Source organism: Phyllosticta citribraziliensis (assembly GCF_038025025.1).
Source record: "Phyllosticta citribraziliensis strain CPC 17464 chromosome Unknown J3D65scaffold_2, whole genome shotgun sequence".
Taxonomy (NCBI): Eukaryota; Fungi; Ascomycota; class Dothideomycetes; order Botryosphaeriales; family Phyllostictaceae; genus Phyllosticta; species Phyllosticta citribraziliensis.
This window is the reverse complement of record NW_027117339.1, coordinates 864,848-884,636: the sequence shown is the minus strand read 5'-3', so window position 1 is coordinate 884,636 and position 19,789 is coordinate 864,848. Positions and strand designations below refer to the sequence as shown.

At 56.1% G+C, this 19,789-nt stretch overlaps 7 protein-coding genes across 7 annotated transcripts; 3 read left to right on the top strand and 4 right to left on the bottom strand.

Annotated features, from left to right (window-relative positions):
- Positions 1–85: 85 nt before the first annotated feature.
- On the bottom strand, positions 86–2,026 carry J3D65DRAFT_613090 (short chain dehydrogenase/reductase family protein). The gene is made up of 7 exons (XM_066799083.1): positions 1,594–2,026; positions 1,285–1,519; positions 1,161–1,223; positions 989–1,096; positions 602–742; positions 338–479; positions 86–260 (listed from the first exon to the last, which is right to left on the bottom strand). Exons 1-7 carry the CDS (start codon positions 1,641–1,643, stop codon positions 232–234), a joined length of 768 nt encoding a protein of 255 aa, XP_066658532.1. The 5' UTR covers positions 1,644–2,026; the 3' UTR covers positions 86–231.
- Positions 2,027–3,656: 1,630 nt separating this feature from the next.
- J3D65DRAFT_690018 (dDENN domain-containing protein) lies at positions 3,657–7,484 on the bottom strand (the record flags this gene model as incomplete). The annotated part of the gene is made up of 3 exons (XM_066803903.1): positions 3,657–4,377; positions 4,428–4,685; positions 4,736–7,484. 3 exons carry the CDS (start codon positions 7,482–7,484, stop codon positions 4,037–4,039), a joined length of 3,348 nt encoding a protein of 1,115 aa, XP_066658531.1. The 3' UTR covers positions 3,657–4,036.
- A 2,564-nt stretch (positions 7,485–10,048) lies between these two features.
- J3D65DRAFT_206834 (uncharacterized protein) lies at positions 10,049–11,645 on the bottom strand. Its single transcript, XM_066794462.1, has 3 exons — positions 11,337–11,645; positions 10,612–11,242; positions 10,049–10,509 (listed from the first exon to the last, which is right to left on the bottom strand). The coding sequence occupies exons 1-3, from the start codon at positions 11,408–11,410 to the stop codon at positions 10,222–10,224; spliced, it is 993 nt and encodes a 330-aa protein (XP_066658530.1). The 5' UTR covers positions 11,411–11,645; the 3' UTR covers positions 10,049–10,221.
- A 455-nt stretch (positions 11,646–12,100) lies between these two features.
- On the top strand, positions 12,101–13,352 carry J3D65DRAFT_655609 (uncharacterized protein; the record flags this gene model as incomplete). Its single annotated transcript, XM_066802495.1, has 4 exons — positions 12,101–12,510; positions 12,589–12,767; positions 12,960–13,135; positions 13,249–13,352. Exons 1-4 carry the CDS (start codon positions 12,388–12,390, stop codon positions 13,350–13,352), a joined length of 582 nt encoding a protein of 193 aa, XP_066658529.1. The 5' UTR covers positions 12,101–12,387.
- On the bottom strand, positions 13,324–15,804 carry J3D65DRAFT_613068 (uncharacterized protein). The gene is made up of 4 exons (XM_066799082.1): positions 15,146–15,804; positions 14,888–14,994; positions 14,560–14,838; positions 13,324–14,474 (listed from the first exon to the last, which is right to left on the bottom strand). The coding sequence occupies exons 1-4, from the start codon at positions 15,360–15,362 to the stop codon at positions 13,650–13,652; spliced, it is 1,428 nt and encodes a 475-aa protein (XP_066658528.1). The 5' UTR covers positions 15,363–15,804; the 3' UTR covers positions 13,324–13,649.
- A 580-nt stretch (positions 15,805–16,384) lies between these two features.
- J3D65DRAFT_613063 (ribosomal protein P1) lies at positions 16,385–17,382 on the top strand. The gene is made up of 4 exons (XM_066799081.1): positions 16,385–16,505; positions 16,566–16,643; positions 16,704–16,842; positions 16,898–17,382. Exons 1-4 carry the CDS (start codon positions 16,437–16,439, stop codon positions 16,942–16,944), a joined length of 333 nt encoding a protein of 110 aa, XP_066658527.1. The 5' UTR covers positions 16,385–16,436; the 3' UTR covers positions 16,945–17,382.
- A 214-nt stretch (positions 17,383–17,596) lies between these two features.
- On the top strand, positions 17,597–19,756 carry J3D65DRAFT_613059 (cytochrome P450; the record flags this gene model as incomplete). The annotated part of the gene is made up of 6 exons (XM_066799080.1): positions 17,597–17,835; positions 17,888–18,086; positions 18,136–18,409; positions 18,479–18,553; positions 18,610–19,340; positions 19,420–19,756. Coding segments are annotated over 6 exons (1,690 nt in total), but the record flags the coding sequence as incomplete, so codon positions are not given.
- Between the last annotated feature and the right edge of the window lie 33 nt (positions 19,757–19,789).

Below are 19,789 nucleotides of genomic sequence, written 5' to 3'. Positions count from 1 at the left end.
GTGCGTAGAAACACCTGGAAGTCACTACACGATGCTGGGATCAGGCGCAAAGGTCCTGGACGCGAATTATCCTTTCGGAAAAGACCGTGTTCCTCTCCAGGACATTCATTTCTACACCGCAGTTGGGAAACCTCTCTGGGCACAATGCATGCAGCATGCCCAGTATCTATCGGCGGCTCATCTCCATCTTCCACCGCTTCCATCACGGCCGGCGCCCACTTCCGAATATCTTTACGCCGAATTGACAAAAAGACCAGCATCTGGAATCGCAGTGAGCTCGGCATTCGCATCCGAAGAGCACGGCAGAAGGAGACGAGCGCTTTGCCAACAAACTCACCAACTTGGATCTTTGCCCCTGTAATCGACGTATTCTTGGCCAACATGACGTACGCGTCCGCACAGTCCTGCAGGTCTGTCACCGACTTGAGCGCAGACTTTTCCTTCATTGTTTCGATGGCTTCGGGGGGATACATCTCACCCTGCACGGCGTCAGCATATTTGTGAGCTCCGCGTCTAGTGAAGTTCGCCCACTGCCCTAGTCAAGGCAGACAACAACTGGAGGGCAACGGAGGGTGTTGGCTATGGCAGAGATGACACGTACCCAGTCGGTGAGCAGTATGCCCGGCAGCACGGCGTTGACGCGCACCTTGTCCCCCTGCGTGGCCGCGAGGCACTTCATCAGGTGCAGCTGTGCAGCCTTGGTCACGCTGTACGCCATGGAGCTGCCGCTTTGTTGGACGGACTGTATTCGAGACCATTAGCCACAATATCCCTGTCTGGCGTTGGACGTTGAACTGGCGGGGGTATGTTTCTTTAGTATTTCTCCAAGACTGAAATGGGATTTGGGAGGCCCTGACGTCCTGCACAAAGGCACAAGCAGAGCGTGTACCCAATAGACACAACAGACAGACGACCTTTTGAACAGACAATCGTTGTCTGCCGAAACGGAACCAAGAGAAGAAATGGAGAGTGCGCAGACGGTACATACCGCAACGGACCCCGTGATGAGAAAGACGCCACCGTCCGGGTTGGCGTTGAACGTGGGCAGCGCGGCGCGCAGGAGCGCCAGCTTGCCCTTGACGTTGACGGCCCAGCACTGTTCGGCGGATGATGATTAGTTGCCAACGGGAAAGCAAGAACGGATAGAAATCGACACTTGCCTTGTCCCAATCCTCCTCGCTCAGCGCGTCCAAATCGCCGAATTTCGAGAATTTGGTGTAGCCCTACAGCATCACGTCGTTAGCGATCTATCCAACCGTCTTCTCAACCCAACTACAAACTCACCGCATTACCAACGACAACATCCAACCCGCCCAACTCGTTTTTTGCCCGCTCAACCAGCGTCGCGCACTGCGCCATGCTCCCCACATCCGCCTGCAGCGCGACGGCCTTGACGCGCGGATGCTCCTGCTTTAGGCGGTCGAGCACGGCGGCCGCGGCGCCGCTGTTGCTCTGGTAGTTTATTGCGACGTTGGCGCCTTGGGCGGCGAAGGCGAGCGCGATGGCTGCGCCGAGACCTCTGGGGGTGGGAGGGGGTATTAGTTTTGTGGGTTGGGCATGGGAGGACGGGAGGGAAGGGGAGAGGGGGTGTACCGAGATCCGCCGGTTATTAGGACGTTGCGGCCTGCGAGTTCGTATGGCATGGTTGTGGTGTTTGTGTCTGTTGGCGTTTCCTGATACGTTCTTGTGGTTTACTGTCTTATTCTCTGTCGTGGGTTTGTTTGCGCGGTCTTTCGAACGCAATTGTTTCTTCGCAGCCGTCATCAGCCTTGTGATCGGTTTGGGGCATAACCGGAGACGCGTCGCCGACGGTTGAGGAGGGCTGTGGGATTGAAAGACGAGGAGAGATGTACGATGTGTGACAGCTTGAGAGATATGCCAACAGATAGTGGGAAAGATTGTAGCAATTGGGACGATCGGATAGCAGAGAGCGATGATGCGCAGACAGACAGACAGACAGACAGACATGTGCAGTCGACGAAGGCCAATTCAGTGGTGAAGCAAGAAAAGGTGAAAGACAAGGAGAACATCAACACAGAAACCAGACGCACGAACGACGACGACGACCTGACCCGACACGCACCAGGAAAGCACTTCGATCGAAGAGCCGCAAAGGTAAAGAGATCTCAAGGCTCACCTCGCGCTGCAGATGCGGCAGCCTTTCCCAGAATCCCGCACTTCAGATGCTGTAGTACGCGTTCGCGTTCGCAGTCAGCCGAAGAGGGCCAAACCTACATGGGGTTGCAGTACAGCGGAAGAAAGTTGGCCGGCCGAGCATGCGCGTAGTTGGCTAGATGAACAAGCCAGAGAGCCAGTAGTGACGCATGCGCACGCGTGGGGCAGCTCTAGCTAGTAGCTCGACGAGCTCAAAGTGAACGGGAAGGTGGGGGCGGGGTCGAACGAAGGGAGAGAGAGGGTCCATCCATCCACCCGTCCGTCCCGAGCGAGCATGTACCGCGGGACAAGGCACAAATTGGGTGGGATTTGCTCTCGGTATCTCTTGCTTGGTTTACACTCATTTCTTGGCCAAGGTACATATCAATGCGAGACCCACATTGCACACACATGACGATGAGATGCGATGTTTGTTGTAGTCTATCAATTGATTGGTGTTGATAATTATGTACATCTCTCTGTGGATATGTGTGTAAATACCCGCGTTCTATCTCTAAGCTACACAAGCCCGGTCGGTCGCCTTTCTTTTGGAGCAAAAAATGTTAAGAGAAGGGGAAAAAGAGGTCTCAGGCAGCTGCCGTCCGGGTCCGTCGCCGAAGGCATCGTTGCAGTCGCGCAGACGACGGGGGAGAGTTTGCATCGCTGAGTACCGTGCCAGTCGTGTTTTGGACGCCCGATCGACGTGATTGAACCCAATGCGAACGTCTCCACGAGACACGCAGCAGCAGCAGCAGCCACGAGAAAGAAGGAAAAGAACAGAAACACCCATCAATCAAAACCCAAGTTGCTGGCCCAACAGTCCAAAGAAGGTGGGCATTCGCCCAGTATTCCGATCCAATCCAATCCATTCTACCGTGCCATATACCAAACCAAGCGCCGCGCCAGTCCCGATGCTGGATGGATGATGCAACGCAGCGCAACAACAACGGCAGAGCAAACGGGACTGCATTGTGTGTGTATCCAAGTGAAACCAAAAAAAGGCAAAAGACCAAGGTTGAAAAAAGAAGACATGGAAAAAGAAGCAAGTGTCAGTGTGTGAGATCATATCTGACTGAGCCAAAGACAAGGACCCGAGTCCCTGCCGAGAATAAGAACTCCTGGCGGACAGGACTGGACGGGGGAGCGGACGACAAGAAGGCGTGCAGGCAAGGCAGTAAAAGTCAGGCGCTGGCAGCGATGGCACAGGAGCCAAAAGACAACAAACGACGACAAAGCGGTGGGGGAGTATCCAAAAGGCTCAAGAAAAAGGCAGACAGAAACATCGCCGCTTCGCACGCGCCTGGGAAAGAACAATCGAAAAAAGAAGCAAGCACAAGAGGAGAATAGGGCGAAGAAAAAGCGCAAACAAGCGTCGAGGAACAACAAGCCATCAAACCGCCAGAAGACGGCAGTGGAAACGCCCTCGTCGCTCTTTCAGGGCTAGGAGTTCTAACACGAAGGGAAAGTTTTTGCTGCAATGGAAACCTCCCAAGACTTTTTTGGATGTGGGATGTGATTTCCCTTTGTATTCCCTGTCAATTGCATCACGCACTTTCTCTGATAATCAAAACAACCACGTCAGCTGTGTTTTCCAAGCTCCAAGTATTTGGCGAAAAATTCGACAAAAGAGGGCGCCAGCGTCCTGATTAGGGTGATTCCTAAATGGAGGCGGGGTATACGGCAGAGGAGGGCGAAATTCGGCTCCCACGGAGACTATGTAGCGCCAGCATGGACATGTCCGGCCGGCGGCGCTGGAGTATGACGATGGACGTCATGCCAGACGCCTTTGCCGTCGGCATGATCTGGGGTGGTGCTAGCAGCGCGACATAGTCACTGGCTGCGTGTTTGACAATTGGCAAGTCGGATACTCGGCTTGCCATGTTCATCTTCCAAACATGCCGGACAACGGCTTCCTCTTGGTCTTTTCCTGTGTGCGTGGCATGCCTTGGATGACTCTCGGTTCCTTCATGAGCGTAGGGTCCAGCTTGGCCGGCGCGCGGCTCACAATGGACCTGTAGTCACCGGGGAAGCGAGAGGAAGGCGGCGTCGCGGCAGCCGAACGCCACAGGTGGTCCGAGGTGTCGTTGAGGAAGTCGGTCGAGGACTTGGAAAAGATGGACGTGCGGCCACGGTTCTTCTTTGAGAGGATGATTTGGTCAAAAAGTTTGACCGTTGGGTGGTCCGACGACATGGTCTCCCGTTCGTAAATAAACTCGTTGAATGCTAATACCGAGTCAGTCGAGACATCAGCCATCGAGTCATGGTGAGCGCACCTTGAGTGTCCTGGAGCATGGTAAAGTACTCCTGGTTGTCGTTGGGCATGCTCCTCAGGAAGCCCTCCATGTTGAACTTGTAAATCATGCCGGACTTCTTCTGGTCAGATGACGCAGGGCCCAAAAAGCGCCTGTATGTGTAAAAGAGACTGGCAAAGCAGCGCACAAAAGCTGCACGGATCAAGTCGGGATGGAAAGCAGATGGACAGACGAGGCAGATCTGGCCAAGGCACTTGGCATGCGCAGACATGCTGCATCCTGTGATGGAGTCAGAAAGAACGTTCGAGAACCAAACTGGCTGTACTCACCGCCGCACTTGTAAATGCCATCCTCGGACCTTTCTTCACAGATGGAGCAAAAGGTCCTCTCATCGTTGGGTCTCCACTGCATACAGTGACCTTCGCACCACTGCGTCGTCTCCGAGTTGCGTACCGGGGCCGAAAACGTGTTGGGCATGATGGTCGAGGCGGCGAGGGTGGATTGAGCGTAGACGGACGGGGCGTATGACGAACCGGACGAGCCGAGGCGGAAGTCGGGTCCGAGGGTCGAGGTCGAGAGGTTGGCATTGTGACCATTGGCCGAGTGGCCCATGAGGGGCTGGCTGGGTCTTCGCAAGTTATTCATCCTTTCCGGACCAAACTGTTGCAAGTCGTTAGTACTACGGCCGAACATTTTGTTTCCGAAGGTCGTTTTGAGTACCGAAGAGCTCCGTCGTGATACCGCGTCGAATTGGGCGGAGCGCTTCTCGCGAAGACTGGCTTGCAGGGCGTAACCTGAGTCGCTACGAGAAATGGGAGTAGACGGTGGTGGAGGGAACATGGTTGAAGTGGGCGAAGTCCTCGACGATGGTGGTGAATTGTTTGTCTTGACCGTGGAGCTTGTCGAAGGTCTTTCGCCTCCACGACTTTCGGTGCGAGACGACATCATGGCATTGAAAACGCACGGTCTGGGGGGAGAAACTCGAGCGCCGCAGTCTCCAAAAGACGCCGAGTTGAGACTGACAAATGTCGCGAGGGTCGACCTGGGAGCCTTGGCAGAGAAGAGAGATGAGTTTTCAGAAGCAAAGGAATCGTTGGGGTAGGCATCGACGGCATAGGCAGGCGGTCCCGTCGGGACGCCGTATTTGACGTTGTGCGGCGCCGCCATTTGCAACAGCGAGATGAGCTTTCTACGCGTCTGGCGAGGAAGGGGAGACGGAGGCGCCGTGCTCTCGATGACATTTTGGTCCAGATCAACCAGAACAAAGTCGTCCTCGGGCAGCTCGACATTGTCGTAGCGGCGCTCGATTCCTACAATGTACGGGCACGGTGCCTCCAGGGCCTGGATCAGACGGGCGGGCAGCACCGGAATGAAGACACCCGCCCATTTGAGAGGGTAGATCAGATGAGTGATTGCCTGGCTGGCCAAGTGGAGCATGCTCGTGTGGGACGAGAGCAAGATGACACGGCTTTCGGAGACGACATACTCGAAGAGCGTGACGATATTTTGGATCGACAGCGAGCGGAACAAGGAGTAGAGATCGACGTTCCGAGAACCAGGAATCTCGTTCAGAGCCTCCCTGCGGGCGTACATGCGCAGCTCGCGAATGGCAATCTCGACCTGCGTCGTCGAGGAAATGGGGCTGATTGCTTCGGCGCACAGGTTGACAACGTAGCGCTCGAGCGGTTGCCACATGCCGATTTTCGGTGAGCTCGCAGGGACCCTGAGAACAGCCCCGTTGGTCATGGGCACCACGACAGCCCTCAGCCATTCTTTCCAGAAACTCGTCATGTTTCCATCCCGGCCCAGGATACCGTAAGATCTAGGAATCCAAAGACCAGTCTCTCCGTCGGTAAGGCCATCGATCTTGGAGGCAGCTGCATGACGCACCGGGCGTAGCAAATCGTTCATCAGGCTGATTTTTTCCTCGACAGCGCTGATGTCATCCTCTAGCTGCTCTCTTTCCTCGGAGCCAGACGGTGCTGTTGGCAACTGGGCCAGGAGCTGCGACAACTTTGCCCTTTCGGCAGCAAGGCGCTCCCCCAAGCTCCCCGCCAGTTCTCTTTCCTCGGGAGTCATGTTGGCCTTTCTCCACTCCTCGCACTGGTGCTCTAGCTGTTCTGCTGCCACTGGGTTCAACGGCACCCACATGATCAAGCATATGCCGTAGAGCTTGGAGCCGTCGCCTTGGGTCATGGCGAATCCGTGCCAGGTAGGCTTGGGCCTCTCATCAGAGGAGACGACATTTACGTCATTGGGAAAGGCAAACATGGGCACGTAGTCGGGGAACGGGTTTCTCCTCTTGAGCTCGTCGACCATGTTCTTCGGCGGGTACCTGTCCAGAAGCACGGGCTCATAGCGCCTCTTGAGCGGATGCATATTTGGCGTGGGGTGGAAGGGCTGGGGGGCAGGAATGACCGAGTTGTAGCCACTCATGCGCCGCGATGTCCGGATTGAAGCTTCCTGGCCGTCAGCCTCGCGGATGGTCGATATCTTGGGCTTGTTGGACGTACCGTTACGCGACATGCCCGTCGGCTTCTTCATGGTGCTGATCCTCCGGCGGATGCTGCCGATTCCTGCACTCAAGCCGCCCGCATTTTCCTCGCTGACTATCCTCTGGGTCCGGGGACGAGGTCTCGGACGGTCCTCCTGCTTGAGCGTGCCAGCGCTGAATTGTATCTCCTCGAGAAAGTTTTCGCGCTCGGCGGCAAACTTTCTCAGGGCATTTTCAAAATCCTCCTCGCTCAGAGCGGCGGAGCCGGCGGTCGAAAAGCCCTTGATGGTGGCACTGCTCCTGTTGCTCGGGGTCGGTGGAATGGTGGTGTCCGGGCCGATTATGGTGATTATTGATTGACGGGGTTCATGACTTGAGCTCTTGGAGAGCGACAGTGCGTCTGGGGACGACGGCCGGTCGTCGGTCTCCAAGGCGGTGTCTTCTTGGATGGTCGACTCGGTGGGCGCGATGGCGGCGCCTTGGGAGCGCTGCTCGTCGTAGACCTGGGACGACTCGATGCCGGATATGAAGAAGTAGTCGGCGAGGGGCAAGGACATGGCCTCGGGCGGCGGGACGGGAGCCATGGCGCGGCCAGGGTTATGCGGGATGTACTATGTGGCGCGTAGAAAATGGCCTGGGAAAAAGGAAAAAATTAAGAAATCAAAGACCTGGCCTGATTGCAGCGGCTGAGGAAATGGATTGCGGGAGGGGGGAAAGGAGCGGCAGCGCGGGGAGAAGCGCTGATGGCAAATGGAGGGCGACTGGATTGGCGGGGAGTAGGACGGTCAAATCATGGGAGGGCGGAGGCGTGGATATGTCGGCTTGAGAGGGAGAGGAGGAAAGTTTAGCAGCGATTGTTGTGTAGCTGCATAGACGTTTTGGCGCAGGTAGCACGGCGGGCTGCGGGACGTGTTTTCTGTGCGACGGGGGCGGAGGGCGGATCGACTTGTGCAATGCGGGTGTGTAGCAGTGCAGAGGAGTAAGAGGACGAGGGAGAAGAAGAGGAGCGGGTGAAAGAGAGAGAGAGAGAGAGAGTGTGAGTGAGTGAGAGAGTGAAAGTGAGAGGGACAAGAGTGAGAGAGCAAATTGGGCGTTGAAAGATGGAGAGATTGAGAGATTGTACATCAACTAGTCAATCGGTCTCGGGGGGAACTAGTCATCTCCAAAGTCGCTGTAGTTGGTGACGGGCTTGACGCAAGCGCACGACTGGGCCACCGGGCAGTCTGAGGGGGACTCCACCCCAGGCCAAGCGGCAAGCCCTGAGTTTAGCGCCGCCGTCCGTCTCCTGTGCGGTGCTGTGCGGTGCGGTGCGGTGCGGTGCGGTGCGGTGCCATGACTGGCCAGGCGGCTGTAGGTACCTGAGAGGGAGGGCTGATCCATGTGCCAGCGTCCAACGGCGCACCAAGTCACTGCCTCAGCGTCATGTCATGTACGCTAACACAAGTTACATGGCTGCCGGGCAGACTGAGTGAACAGTAGGGGAGCCTGTGCCTGTGCCTGTGCCTGGGGGCAGAGCAGCGATACCCACGCCTGCACCCACCCACGTAGGGCGCTGGCTGATCTGCGGCCCGTCGAGCGTGCGTGGTCGGCAGGGCATGATCCCTGGCTGGCAGTGGCAGTTACTCCTTGTCGCTCGCTCCGCTGCCACCACTTCAGAAATCATCAACTCAACTACAGGTAGCTGCGCCGGCGTGAGGTGGGCTATCAGCCAGCCTCGATATCTCGCCTCTCCTGTGCCGGCTGGCCTCAGGGATGCAGCCGACGGCAGCGAACGACGGGAACGTGGGTCGCAACGCAACTCCGGGACCCTCGACCCAAGTTTCCCTCCAGCGCCCCGAGCTCCACCTCGCTGCCACCGCCCATGAAAAAAGGGGCTCTTCCCCCGTCCTCCACCACATCAGTCCTCTGTCCCGCCCTGTACGAGCAACCCTCCTAAATTTACTTCGGCTGCTCCAAACCATTGTCCAGAAGGACATCTTGCCCATCCACGACCCCGAATCCGCCGTCATGATTCAGAAGCGTGGTAGTCTGGCCAACCCCTCCCTGCCGCCAATGCCTGCGTCGCGTCGCGTCGCGTCGCGTCGTCGTGGCGCCTCCCTTGGTCTCCTGCGTGACGCCAGAGAGAGACATGTTTGACTGTGCCTATGCCTATGCCTATGCCGTGAATTCTCCCCCCTCGCCGCGCCCTGGCCGTTTGACTAGGACAAGAGACGAGACAAGACAACAATCCGAGACATGGATTTATTTGTGCCGTATCTCGAATCCAGTGACCAATCCCCTGCCGACGTTGCTACGGCACACATCTCAAGTCAGCATCCCACTCCCCTCACCCCAATCCAAACCCGCCATCCATCGCTCCAGTCTGCTCTGCACGCACGCACGCCCTGTCCTGACGAAACATGTACGACTCCCTGGTCCGCCGTCGTCGTCACGTCACGTCATGTATGTACGTCCGTCTGTCCAAACGGAACCATCCAGAACCCATCGGCAACCAAGGGCAAATCGGATGGTGCCGGGCCAAGCCAAAGGGAGAAGAGAGGGGGGACCTGGCACCGCCAACGACGACGACGACGACGACGACGACGACAGCAATGGCCAAGAGCATTGCAATGCATGCATAGCTGCATACAAGGCACATACCCTACACCCACGTTGCACAAACTGAAATTGCTGCCCTACCACCCACCAGGTACCGCGCCAGATGCGAAACGCCTCGAGACATGGATGCGTCGTCTGCCACCCCCAAAAAGAATTAGACAAAGCTTGTTGCCATGCACCTGCCTCTTCAGGACGCTTCGGCCTGTTTTGCTCGACACGACCTGGATGATCAAGCAAACTCGTCCACTTTCGCCGTGTCTGATGCCGTCACGCGGTCTGCAGCCAAGGAAGAGCACAGAAACACTCCCCCCCCCCCCATCCCCCATCAGCACAAACGGCGCGTCAAGGCTGCCGTTTGGGCGAGGCGAGGCCCGCTAGCCCAGGTCCGGCGCCGGTCAGCCCTGCTGCTGCTCACAACGGTCCCCCCTGCTTCAAGGCCATCGACCAACGCCCAACCACCTGGGGTGCAGCCTCTTTTTGGACACGATGAACGCTTGTCTCTTTGGCCGCTTGCCTGTGATTGGAAAAGAAGACTGCCCGTCAATACACAACCAACTCATTTCCTTTTTGAAATTCACACCAAACCTTGCGTCTGCCGCGGGGCTTTCGTTCGCGCTGCCTTCCATAAGCGCTACCCAATTCTCTTTTCAGAACACAAGAGCCATCCTGGAAGACTCATCGTCGTTCACACCCCCCGGCAAACTTTGTCAGAAATCAGCCATTTCAGCGCGTCCGAGTGTAAAGCGGTCCAATCTTCAGAGATCCGCGCCCTCCCAGAGGGCTGCGCCATTGCACAAACAGGTTTCGGACCAGCATCCGTCTCCCCGTCTCCTTCACAGCCGGTGGGGTATAGCCTTCCGGCGCCCCTTGCTGCTGCTCCAGCAGGTAGGCTACTTGCAGCACATCGCCCGCGCCCAGCACGGGCAGGTGTGGGGGATCTTCTGGCGACGCGTTGAGCGGCATGTTGAGCGACGACGATTTGAACGGCGATTCGGCGTTGACGATGACGGGCTGCGGCGCATGGTTTGGTACATCAGCTTCTGACGACGACTGTCTGCGCAAGCTGCGCTGCTTTTGGGGCCTGGGCCTGGCTCCGTCGGGTCTGTTACCTACCTCAAGAGACAGGCTGCCCTCGCCCGAGTTCTCCAGCTGCGCCTCGAGCACAAACTTGCTTGGCCCGCGCCCTTTGACCGACAATTCGCTAATCTTGGTCTTGACTGTGATGAGCTGCTGCGCCACAAATTGATACAGCTTCCTAAACGTGCGAACCCGTCCGCCAGCCGCTTGGCCTTCGCCGCCGAGTTGCGTCTCGGTGTATGTCACTGTCACGGCCAACGTGTGGGAGCCTTCTTCTCGGAGCTCAAACGTCAAAATCTTTTGCAAAGATTGCCCGACTGCCAGCGCGCCTCCCGCTGCCTCGCCTTCCTCTTTTGGCTCCAGCTCCAATGATATTCCATTTGGCGCCGACGGCGTTTGCATGTCGGCCGTGACCCTCACTCCGCTCACTGTCTTGGTATCATCGCCTTGCGGCAACTCATTGTTCGCACACAAAGTGCAAGAAAACGTCTCTCCAACATACGCGCTTCCAAAGGCCTCGGGCAGCTTCAACAACGGCGAAACGATAAAGGGATCATTGACGTCGGCGGACGGATGTGGTAGCGAGGCTTCCGGCGGCAGCGTCAGGGACATGTGCTCCGAGGGCTGTGGCAGTGCGTAGCTATGCGCCAGAGCTGGCCGCGAGAGTCTAGACGAGCAACCGGGCGACGGTCAGCAGCTTCACACGGCGACGAGGCCCATCTCCATGTAGGACTCTACTCCCCGCAGACAAAACGACCTACCGCAACACCTTGAGACTGACAGAATGCGGGCCTCGCAGGCCCTCACTCGTCGACGCTGTGCGTGCATGCGCCATGGTTGCTCGACTTGACCGCTCTTCCCAACAGCCAGCAGGGACCAAGAACGCGCGACGAACGGACGGGCGGACGAGACAGCGGAATGCTGTCTACCGGTGCATGCACTTTCCCGACGAGTAGAGCGGCTGGAATCGAACAGCGACAGACGGAACGGACGGGACGACAAGGCAGGCGGTGGGATGGAAAGGCGCGGTGGTTGTAGCGGTACGTTGGATGAAGGTTGAGCGTAGGTTTCCCGGGGGCCTGGGACGCCCAATCGATGCCCGGTACTGAGTAGCACCAGCTGGCAGGGCAAGGGGACCAGAGGAGCAGCGGGAAAGGCGGATCTGCGATGTGGTGTCGGAGGGCCTCACCTGAAGACCCAGGTTTCGCTCTGCCGGCTGTCTGTTCGAGTCGGTTGCCTGAGATGCGGCGGGTGGAGGGGAAAGGCTAGAGGTCGATCTCACTTTGCCAGCCTGGTTGTTGTCGTACTACTGCCGGAGTGCCTGATGACTGTGGCCGACCTCAACCTGGCGTGCCAGAGGGCTTCGGGTGTTTTCTGGTAGGTTGAGAGCTGCCCTCATGCATGAGGGCTCGAGGGACCGCAACCCTGTGTGACGTCTGTGGCCCGAGCTCCCTCTCAGGCTCTGCCGCACTCCCGCCTGGTGCTCTCTGACTGGTAAGGCTGTCAGGCGCCGACAACACAGACATCGACAAAAATTATGACGATGTGCCCTGGCGCCCAGGTCTCCCCCGACAACCACGCCTTCGCGATCGGAGAAATTTTTTTGCTTGCTTCTTGCGGCGTGTGCGACGCTGGCGCCGCCGCGGGCACTCTGTGCGCACTTTCTCTCTGTCCATACAATGTACAGCGTTCGGCCAGCATACATACGACCAGCCCCTTTGCACACACTCATATTTCGTTCGTTTGAATCCTTGTCGTGCATCTCGCATCTGCCGTGAAGATATCGAGGAAAGAGCAAGGGACCAGCAAACCATGGACGGTGTCACAAATCAGCAGCATGAGCAGCAGCAACACGGCATTGGTAAAAACGAGGCCGTCGTCCCCCTGCACCGCTCGACAGATTTGATGCTGGTGTTAAACACTCCAAAAGGTGCAGTACAGATAAAACAGCCCCTGAAATTCACATTCATCTATTTCATCGTCTCCACCTCATCGTTGATGACTTTTCCCTAGCATGTGCGGGATGTTGTGCTGACCTTAGCCGTGCTTCTTTGCGGCTCTCACACAGGCCGTGGCGTCTTTGCAGCACGCGACTTGCCCGCTTATACGATCCTTGATGTTTGCCCCGTGTTACCACTGGCCCCGGGCGAAGAAGCCTACACGCAGCACACGTCGCTGCACTACTATGTCTAGTAAGTAGATAACACCAGCGAAAATAGACTCTCGCCTGCGTCGCCAACAACAACCATGGTGCGGCCGGCGACCTGTCTGGCTAGTAGTGTCATTGATCCCCCAATCGCTGTGTAGAATCTCTTCTACTTTATTTCCTTTTTTCTTTTCTTTTGGACAGCAGGAGATAATGACCACGATGATGTTGTCTGCAGTAAATGGCCGACCGAGACGGCCGAGGGAAAGAAAATCATGACCCAAGCCGTCGTCTTCGGGCTGGGCTCCATGTTCAACCACCGTCGCGATCAAAACGTCGTTTGGGAGCGAGACACGGAGCGCTTGGTCATCACGTACAGAACGGCGCGCGACATCAAAGAGGGAGAAGAGCTGTGTAAGTATTTGATTGATCAGCGCCCAAAGGCGTTTGGACGAACTGGGCCGCAGCAGAACGCCATTTTCTTTGTTGGAGAGTTGTAGGGCTGACTTTCTTGTCCTTGCTGGCAGGCATATCGTATGGCGACAGGCTGAATTTCGAAGACGTGGATGCACCGCGCGAGGTCGAGGGAGACGGCTCAGACATGTTGAATAGAATACAGCTTGATTTGTAAAAAGAAAGTAGCAATCATTCGTCCCATCCTGTCCCAGGGGTTATCTAATTCATGAATCACTAGCAACCCAAGTAAAAACCTACGTTTATCTTCTCTCTGCTCCAGATAATATATGCACCTTTCTTGTAAGACCCCTGCGGCTTGACAGACAGCCGTTTGTCTTTGCATGCGAGTCCCGGAAAATTGACCCTCTTGACGCCTTACTCCCTGTTGAATGATACTTCGTACGGCTCTTCCGTGTGCGTGGATTGCGTGTGTTCTGGTGAGACTGGGTAGGTTTGTTTGATTTCCTCGCGTTTACTCGGCTGTGACACTTGCTCTTTCGGGCTCCGGCGGCGCGGCTTCACCCTCGTCATCGGAGTCTTGTGTTGCCTCTAGTCGCAGCTCATATGCGAGGTCGAAACATTCTGCCAGCAAGTGGTTGACAGCGCCTTGTCCATCGGGGATGTCGCTTCCAATCATGAACTTGCCATCGATCCTCATGTTGTCGATGGAGTTGAGCTTCATGCTGTAAGGGTAGAGCTCCCTCGGAGAAGAAACTCCTCCCGATATCTTGACTTCTTCAAGGCATCGTTTCAGCGTGTTGAGTTGGTTGTAGATTGGAAGCAACGCTTCCGAGACGGGCTCCGAGGAAATGATGAGGAAATATATCAGGGAATAGCTTTTTCGGAGCAGGTAGAGAAGAGTCCTTTGCGTGTGCAAATCCGCCGGCTGTCCGGTGGCATCCAGAAAATTGCCGTCCACGCGAGACTCGTCGATCCTATCCAATTGACGTTGGAAACTGTAGAGGTCCGTTTCGCGCAACGACCAAGCTTGCGTGAGCTGCAATTTTTCGAGCTGGTTGCGAATGCCAAGAAGCTTTTTGTAGGTCTCTTCGAAGCGCTCATCAATCCTGCCCTGTTTTTGCTCGATGATGTCGTGCCAAAGCAGGCAGCGATTGAGTAGGTCCGCAACTAGTTGCTCTCCTTCGAGATTTTTGGACTCGCGCATGTGCATCGTCTGCATGACCTGGGCAAAGCGCTCAGAGTCTGATAAATTGATGTCGAACTTGTTTTCTGACTCGAGATGCTGAGCAATCTCTTTCAATTGCGCATGGAGGTTCTTGACTTCCGTAGCGGGGTACTATCATGGTGTTAGCACGCTCCATCTCGCAAGTCCGGATGGATGACGAGATGCCATTATCTTGGGGAGAGTCGCAGCGTCTGACCTTTGATTTCGTGTTGCAGGCAGAGAGAGACCGGAGGATGGATACTAGTTTCTCATAGGTAACCTTTTGCTCGGGGCTCAGTTTTTCCAGGCTGTGCTGCAGCTTGGAGAGCAAGTGCTGACAGCCCTCCAGGCGTGCTTCAAGGAGGGTGGTGAGCTGTGGGCTGTAGCTTTCCCTTCCCCTTTCCACGGTAGATTTGTACTCCTCCAGTCGATGGCCTACTGATTCAAGATCTTTGGGAGAGAAGAAGGCTGCTTCATGGAGATGGTCGAGAAGACGCTGTCCTGCATCAGCGTCAAATGAACCTACTAGGTGACTTCATATTCACCTTTACTGTTGACAATGCTGAGTAGACGGCAGGGGCTTCGTGGTTTTTGCCAATCGCCATGTAAGCTAGAGACACAAGCTGGAAGCAGTCGTCGAGCACGGTGTCGACTACACAAAAGTTAGTGTGAGCTCATGATTATCTCAGTCGACAGCTTTCAGATGCGATCGTCAAATATGCAGGGTCTGATAAGACGTCTTTGACGTGTTTCAGGTCTCGTGACACGAGCGAAAGACAAGCCGGAGAGGTTGAGGGACTCACCTCTGTTCTGCTCAAGACGATTGTTTGAGCGTAGCTGGTTGAGAACCTCGACTTGATCGATGAGAGTGTTGAAGAGGCGGATGACATCTTCAGACTTGACATATGTCGACTTATCGGCGCGAAGCAGTTCGAGTTGGGTGCGGATGCCGAGCAGCTGATCCAACACTGGTTGCTCCTTGGGGTCCAGCGGTGCTCGGACCGCGGGGGAGTCAGTCATGATGCGGAGTCGAATTCTCTCTCGCGATCTGAAGGGTGTTCAAACGGCGGCGAAGTTCGTGTTGCTGCAGGCTCCGGCGGGCTGGAGGCGAGTCACTCTTCCGATGGAGGTTGACGTAACGGATCATCAAAGCGTGCATGGTTCGAGAGGCGCGACCGCCCAGCGTCGATGGAAGGGTGGGGTAAGCCACAGCCGGTGTTTTCCCGATGTTAATGGGTTGGTGCGAAAGTCGTGGCCTTGCCATCACCATCTTCATGTGCACGCAGGGATTGAAATACTCGCCAATCCCTTTGATCTAGAAGTCTTTAATCCTTCTTCAGCAATCTCAAGATAAAGCTCTGTCTTGCCCTCATTTGCCGTCTGGCAAAGTTTTGCAAAAATTGCTCTTAAGGCTTCAACTTGCGGCCTCCGTTGCAGGCCAGTGAGTGAGTCAATAAATTGCTGGAACTGCTTGTGTGGGCTGTTGCAGGTAAAAGCTTTCACACGTCCCGGCGAAATGGTATCACAACAGGTGCTGGCAAACATATTGTTCCCTGGAGATTGTCACCATGCATGTCCAGGCAAGGTAAGGTAGGATGGAGCGTAGGTAGCCTGGCCTGATGTTGGCGGCTCGAGCGCTTCCACTGGATCGAGCAACAATCACGGCTTCAAAGCTTCGCGAATCTGGAGAATCGGAACATGGAGCAACTGCGAGACCCTCTCAAGAAGGCGATGCTTTGCGACATGATGGCGCAAGCACCGAGAAATTGGAACGAAACAGGAACAATTAAGGATGAGAAGAGACAAGCGGTCTTGTTGTCTGAGATGTAAGATGGGGCCGGAAAACTCTTGTGTAGCCTTCAGAATTGTCATTTGGGTCTGCTGGCTTTTTGATGGTTTAGCAGCGCGAGATGCAGATGGCAGACGCGACTGGCTTCTTCGGACCGAACCGACCCACGGCGGGCATTAGTTTCTCCGCGTTTCGGGCGCTAGCCTCGACCGCCCACACCAACGAAATTCATCTTACCTTCACGCAGCGACGACTAAAACTTCCCTTCGACAGCCTCACGTCAACCCACGACCACAACCCTCAAAATGTCGACCGCCGAGCTTGCCTCCTCCTACGCCGCTCTCATCCTCGCCGATGACGGCATTGAGATCACCGTCAGTCGCACAGCGCGAAACTACCGCGTCGCGGGACGTTGAAGACTAACTTGCGAGCAGTCCGACAAGCTCCAGACTCTGATCACCGCCGCCAAGGTCCAGGAAGTCGAGCCCATCTGGACGCAGCTGTTCGCCAAGGTACATTTTGAAAAATTGGGACAACGCGAAAGAAGCGGGGAATTCTAACAGTGGATGCAGGCTCTTGAGGGCAAGGATGTCAAGGACCTCCTCCTGAACGTTGGCTCTGGTGGTGGTGCCGCCGCCCCCGCCGCCGGTGGTGCTGCCCCCGCTGGCGGTGACGCTGCCGCGCCCGCCGCTGAGGAGAAGAAGGAAGAGGGTGCGTCCACTTGTTTGTCGCATCGAAACGCGCATCCGCTGACATTTTTCAACAGAGAAGGAGGAGTCCGACGAGGACATGGGCTTTGGTCTCTTCGACTAAGCGCCTTCTCCTTTACTCTTCGGGATTTGCATGTAGCCACGGCTGGCGTTTTCACAGTGCGGCAGGTTAGCTGGAACCTCAAAATCAATTATACCATCCTCGGCAAAAGATTCGACCAGTACGACCCCGTGAAATGGCTCGGAAATGGCTCGTGGGCCTTGTTCACGCGTTACGCTTCAACGTCTGACAAGGGATTGGCTCTGGGATTTCGGCGGGAGGCAATGTCGAGAAACGGGAAAGGGGATCTCTGGAGGCTTGCACATACATGCCTAGGCAATGAACTCTTCGGATTCTCCGGTGCTGTCAAATTGCGTTTCAAGTGCTTGCTAACCATTAGCTTCCAAGTCTAGTCGAACTTTGATCGAAGAGGAATAACGAACCGCGGACACATTAGGAGACGAGCAGAAACTACCTGATTTTGGTGTCCGAGCCCGCCGGACTGCAGCCCTCACTATTCTTCTGGAGTGCAACCAATCAAGGTCGAGCAAAAGCATGTTTGAGTCTTTGGAAACTTTACTTCTCCGCCGTAGCCGCGTCCCACTGACACTTCACGCGCGTCGGACGGATAACCCGCCTCCGCCTTGGCTGTACAACGAAAAGCTGAGCTTCGCGCCTCTTGCTTCAAAGTTTTTGATGTCCTACCCTGCCTGAACATGGAGTCCATCTTACCCTCTGCAAGCAAGAGCCATCAAAAACACATCGTCATGACGACGATCTATCTGATCCTCCTTTATGTTTTCTATCTTGCTGTCAAACGTCTTGTTTTCAGCCCACTCGCCCGGTTCCCCGGCCCCAAGCTTGCCGCCTTGACCCGATGGTATGAATTCGTCTATGATGTGATCTTCGTTGGTCGATTCAATTGGAAGGTCGACGAGCTTCACCAGAAATACGGTACATCTTCCCATTGCACAAGGTCCACATGCTCGAGGACTTATTGTACCAGGCCCCATCGTCCGCATCAATCCAGAAGAACTGCACATCAATGATCCGGATTTCTGGGACGAGTTCTACGCGCGTGGCGCAAAGAGCACGCGCTGGAACGGCACCAACGGGCGGTTTTCTGGTCGAGGAGCTCCGCAAGCCGTTCCCTCGACGATCGACAACGATCTCCACCGCATCCGACGAGGAGCCATGCTCCCTCTGTAATAATGACTCCCGCATGTCTTGAAGGACGCGGCTTACGAGCGGCAGGTTCTCGAAGCGGTCAATCTACGACCTCGAGCCCATGATCCACGAGAAAATGGAGCTGGCCTGCGGACACTTGACGCGGCACGCGCAGACGGGCGAGCCCGTCAACATGGTCGACGTGTGGTCTGCGCTCGGGGCCGATATCATCACGCAGTATGGCTGGGGCCTGTGCCTAGACTCGCTGAAATCCGAAGACTGCAAGATGAACTTGCACTCGGCCATTCTGGCGGCTGGTCAGGCCAGTCAGTTCTTCATCCACTTCATATTCCTGCAAAATGTCAGGCGAGTCCCTGCTCTGGGAGCTTAAATCGACGCGAGACAATGCTGCTTACACAAACGCGTTCAGGTGCTTCAACTCTTTCCCTTGAAGTGGCTCAAGTACATCAAGCCAAGCCAACGCGGCCTTCTGGAGTACAGAGAGGCAAGTCTGTGTTGTATTCTCTTCCTTTTCGCCATGTCTGACATTCATCTCCCCAGCGCGTCGCGGATCACATCCCAACCCTCGTGCAAGACAGCCCAGACGCCAAAGACACCAGCAACCCCAAACACCCCATCATCTTCAACGCACTCTACCACACTCCACGCCTCTCTCCCGCCGACAGAAACATCGCGCGCCTAGGTGCCGAAGTCGGCAACCTAGTCGGCGCGGGTAGCGAGACGACCGGCTGGAGTCTCTCAGTCGCAACGTACTACATCGCGGCCGACCGCCGCGTCGCCACCAAGCTGCGCCGTGAGCTCTTCTACCTCGTCCCTGATCTCCCCATTCCGCCGCCCTCGCCCTCTGCGGCCCCCATCGGCTCGCCATTTGCCCCCCTCAGCAGCGCCATCCCGCCGCTGCGCGCCCTCGAGCGGGGAACCTACCTCGCGGCGTGCGTCAAGGAGGGCCTGCGCTTCTCGCTCGGCGTCGCCAGCCGCAGTCCGCGCGTCTATGAACATGACATCAGGTACCGCGAGTGGGTCATCCCGGCGGGCACGCCGGTCAGCATGACGGGCGTTGACGTGTGCATGGATGCGCGCGTGTTTGAGCATCCCGAGCGGTACTGGCCGGAGCGCTGGATCGAAGAGGACGACGAAGCGGGCGAGGTTGGTGATGATGAAGGAGGCGATGGGAGAATCAAGCAGCGTGGCAAGGCGCTGCACAACGGCGAGCCCTTGGATAGGTACTTGGTCGTGTTTGGCAAGGGAGATCGCAACTGTTTGGGCTTGACGTAAGTTTTCCCCAAACCCACCCTTACTCCTTACTCTGTTTTTGGTTCTTAGAATGTGGAGATTGCTGACAAGCACCAGCCTCGCCATGGCGGAGCTGCACCTCGGTCTTGGAACTGTTTTCCGCAAATACGACCTCGAACTGTTTGAGACGGATGAGAGCGATGTCAAACTCGCCCACGATTTCTTCATCGCGTCCCCCAAGCTGGGTACCAAAGGCGTGCGGGTCAGAGTTCGGGAGCTGGAGAAGTAGCAAAGGTCGTGTGTCAACCGCAAATCACACATTGGGGCGAATTCGGTCACTGCTTTTTGAGCGAAGTTGCTTCAGTAGCGCACTTGATTCGGGCGTCTGAAAACGTACTCAAACCAATTTGAATGACGGAGAAAATTTGGTAGAATTCGGACGAATGGATGCGCTCCTTTAATCGTCTGACTTGAGAAGTGAAATGGA

Coding starts and splice junctions, on each gene's coding strand:
- J3D65DRAFT_613068 (XM_066799082.1), bottom strand. CDS start 15,362: ATGACTGACTCCCCCGCGGTCCGAGCACCGCTGGACCCCAAGGAGCAA. Junction 14,839..14,887: donor CAGCATTGTCAACAGTAAAG/GTGAATATGAAG, acceptor GATGCAGGACAG/CGTCTTCTCGACCATCTCCA. Junction 14,475..14,559: donor CCTGCAACACGAAATCAAAG/GTCAGACGCTGC, acceptor ACACCATGATAG/TACCCCGCTACGGAAGTCAA.
- J3D65DRAFT_206834 (XM_066794462.1), bottom strand. CDS start 11,410: ATGGCGCATGCACGCACAGCGTCGACGAGTGAGGGCCTGCGAGGCCCG. Junction 11,243..11,336: donor GTCAGTCTCAAGGTGTTGCG/GTAGGTCGTTTT, acceptor TTGCTCGTCTAG/ACTCTCGCGGCCAGCTCTGG. Junction 10,510..10,611: donor AGGGCAGCCTGTCTCTTGAG/GTAGGTAACAGA, acceptor CATGCGCCGCAG/CCCGTCATCGTCAACGCCGA.
- J3D65DRAFT_613090 (XM_066799083.1), bottom strand. CDS start 1,643: ATGCCATACGAACTCGCAGGCCGCAACGTCCTAATAACCGGCGGATCT. Junction 1,520..1,593: donor CTAATAACCGGCGGATCTCG/GTACACCCCCTC, acceptor TCCCACCCCCAG/AGGTCTCGGCGCAGCCATCG. Junction 1,097..1,160: donor GCGAGGAGGATTGGGACAAG/GCAAGTGTCGAT, acceptor TCCGCCGAACAG/TGCTGGGCCGTCAACGTCAA.
- J3D65DRAFT_613063 (XM_066799081.1), top strand. CDS start 16,437: ATGTCGACCGCCGAGCTTGCCTCCTCCTACGCCGCTCTCATCCTCGCC. Junction 16,644..16,703: donor GGACGCAGCTGTTCGCCAAG/GTACATTTTGAA, acceptor CAGTGGATGCAG/GCTCTTGAGGGCAAGGATGT. Junction 16,843..16,897: donor TGAGGAGAAGAAGGAAGAGG/GTGCGTCCACTT, acceptor ATTTTTCAACAG/AGAAGGAGGAGTCCGACGAG.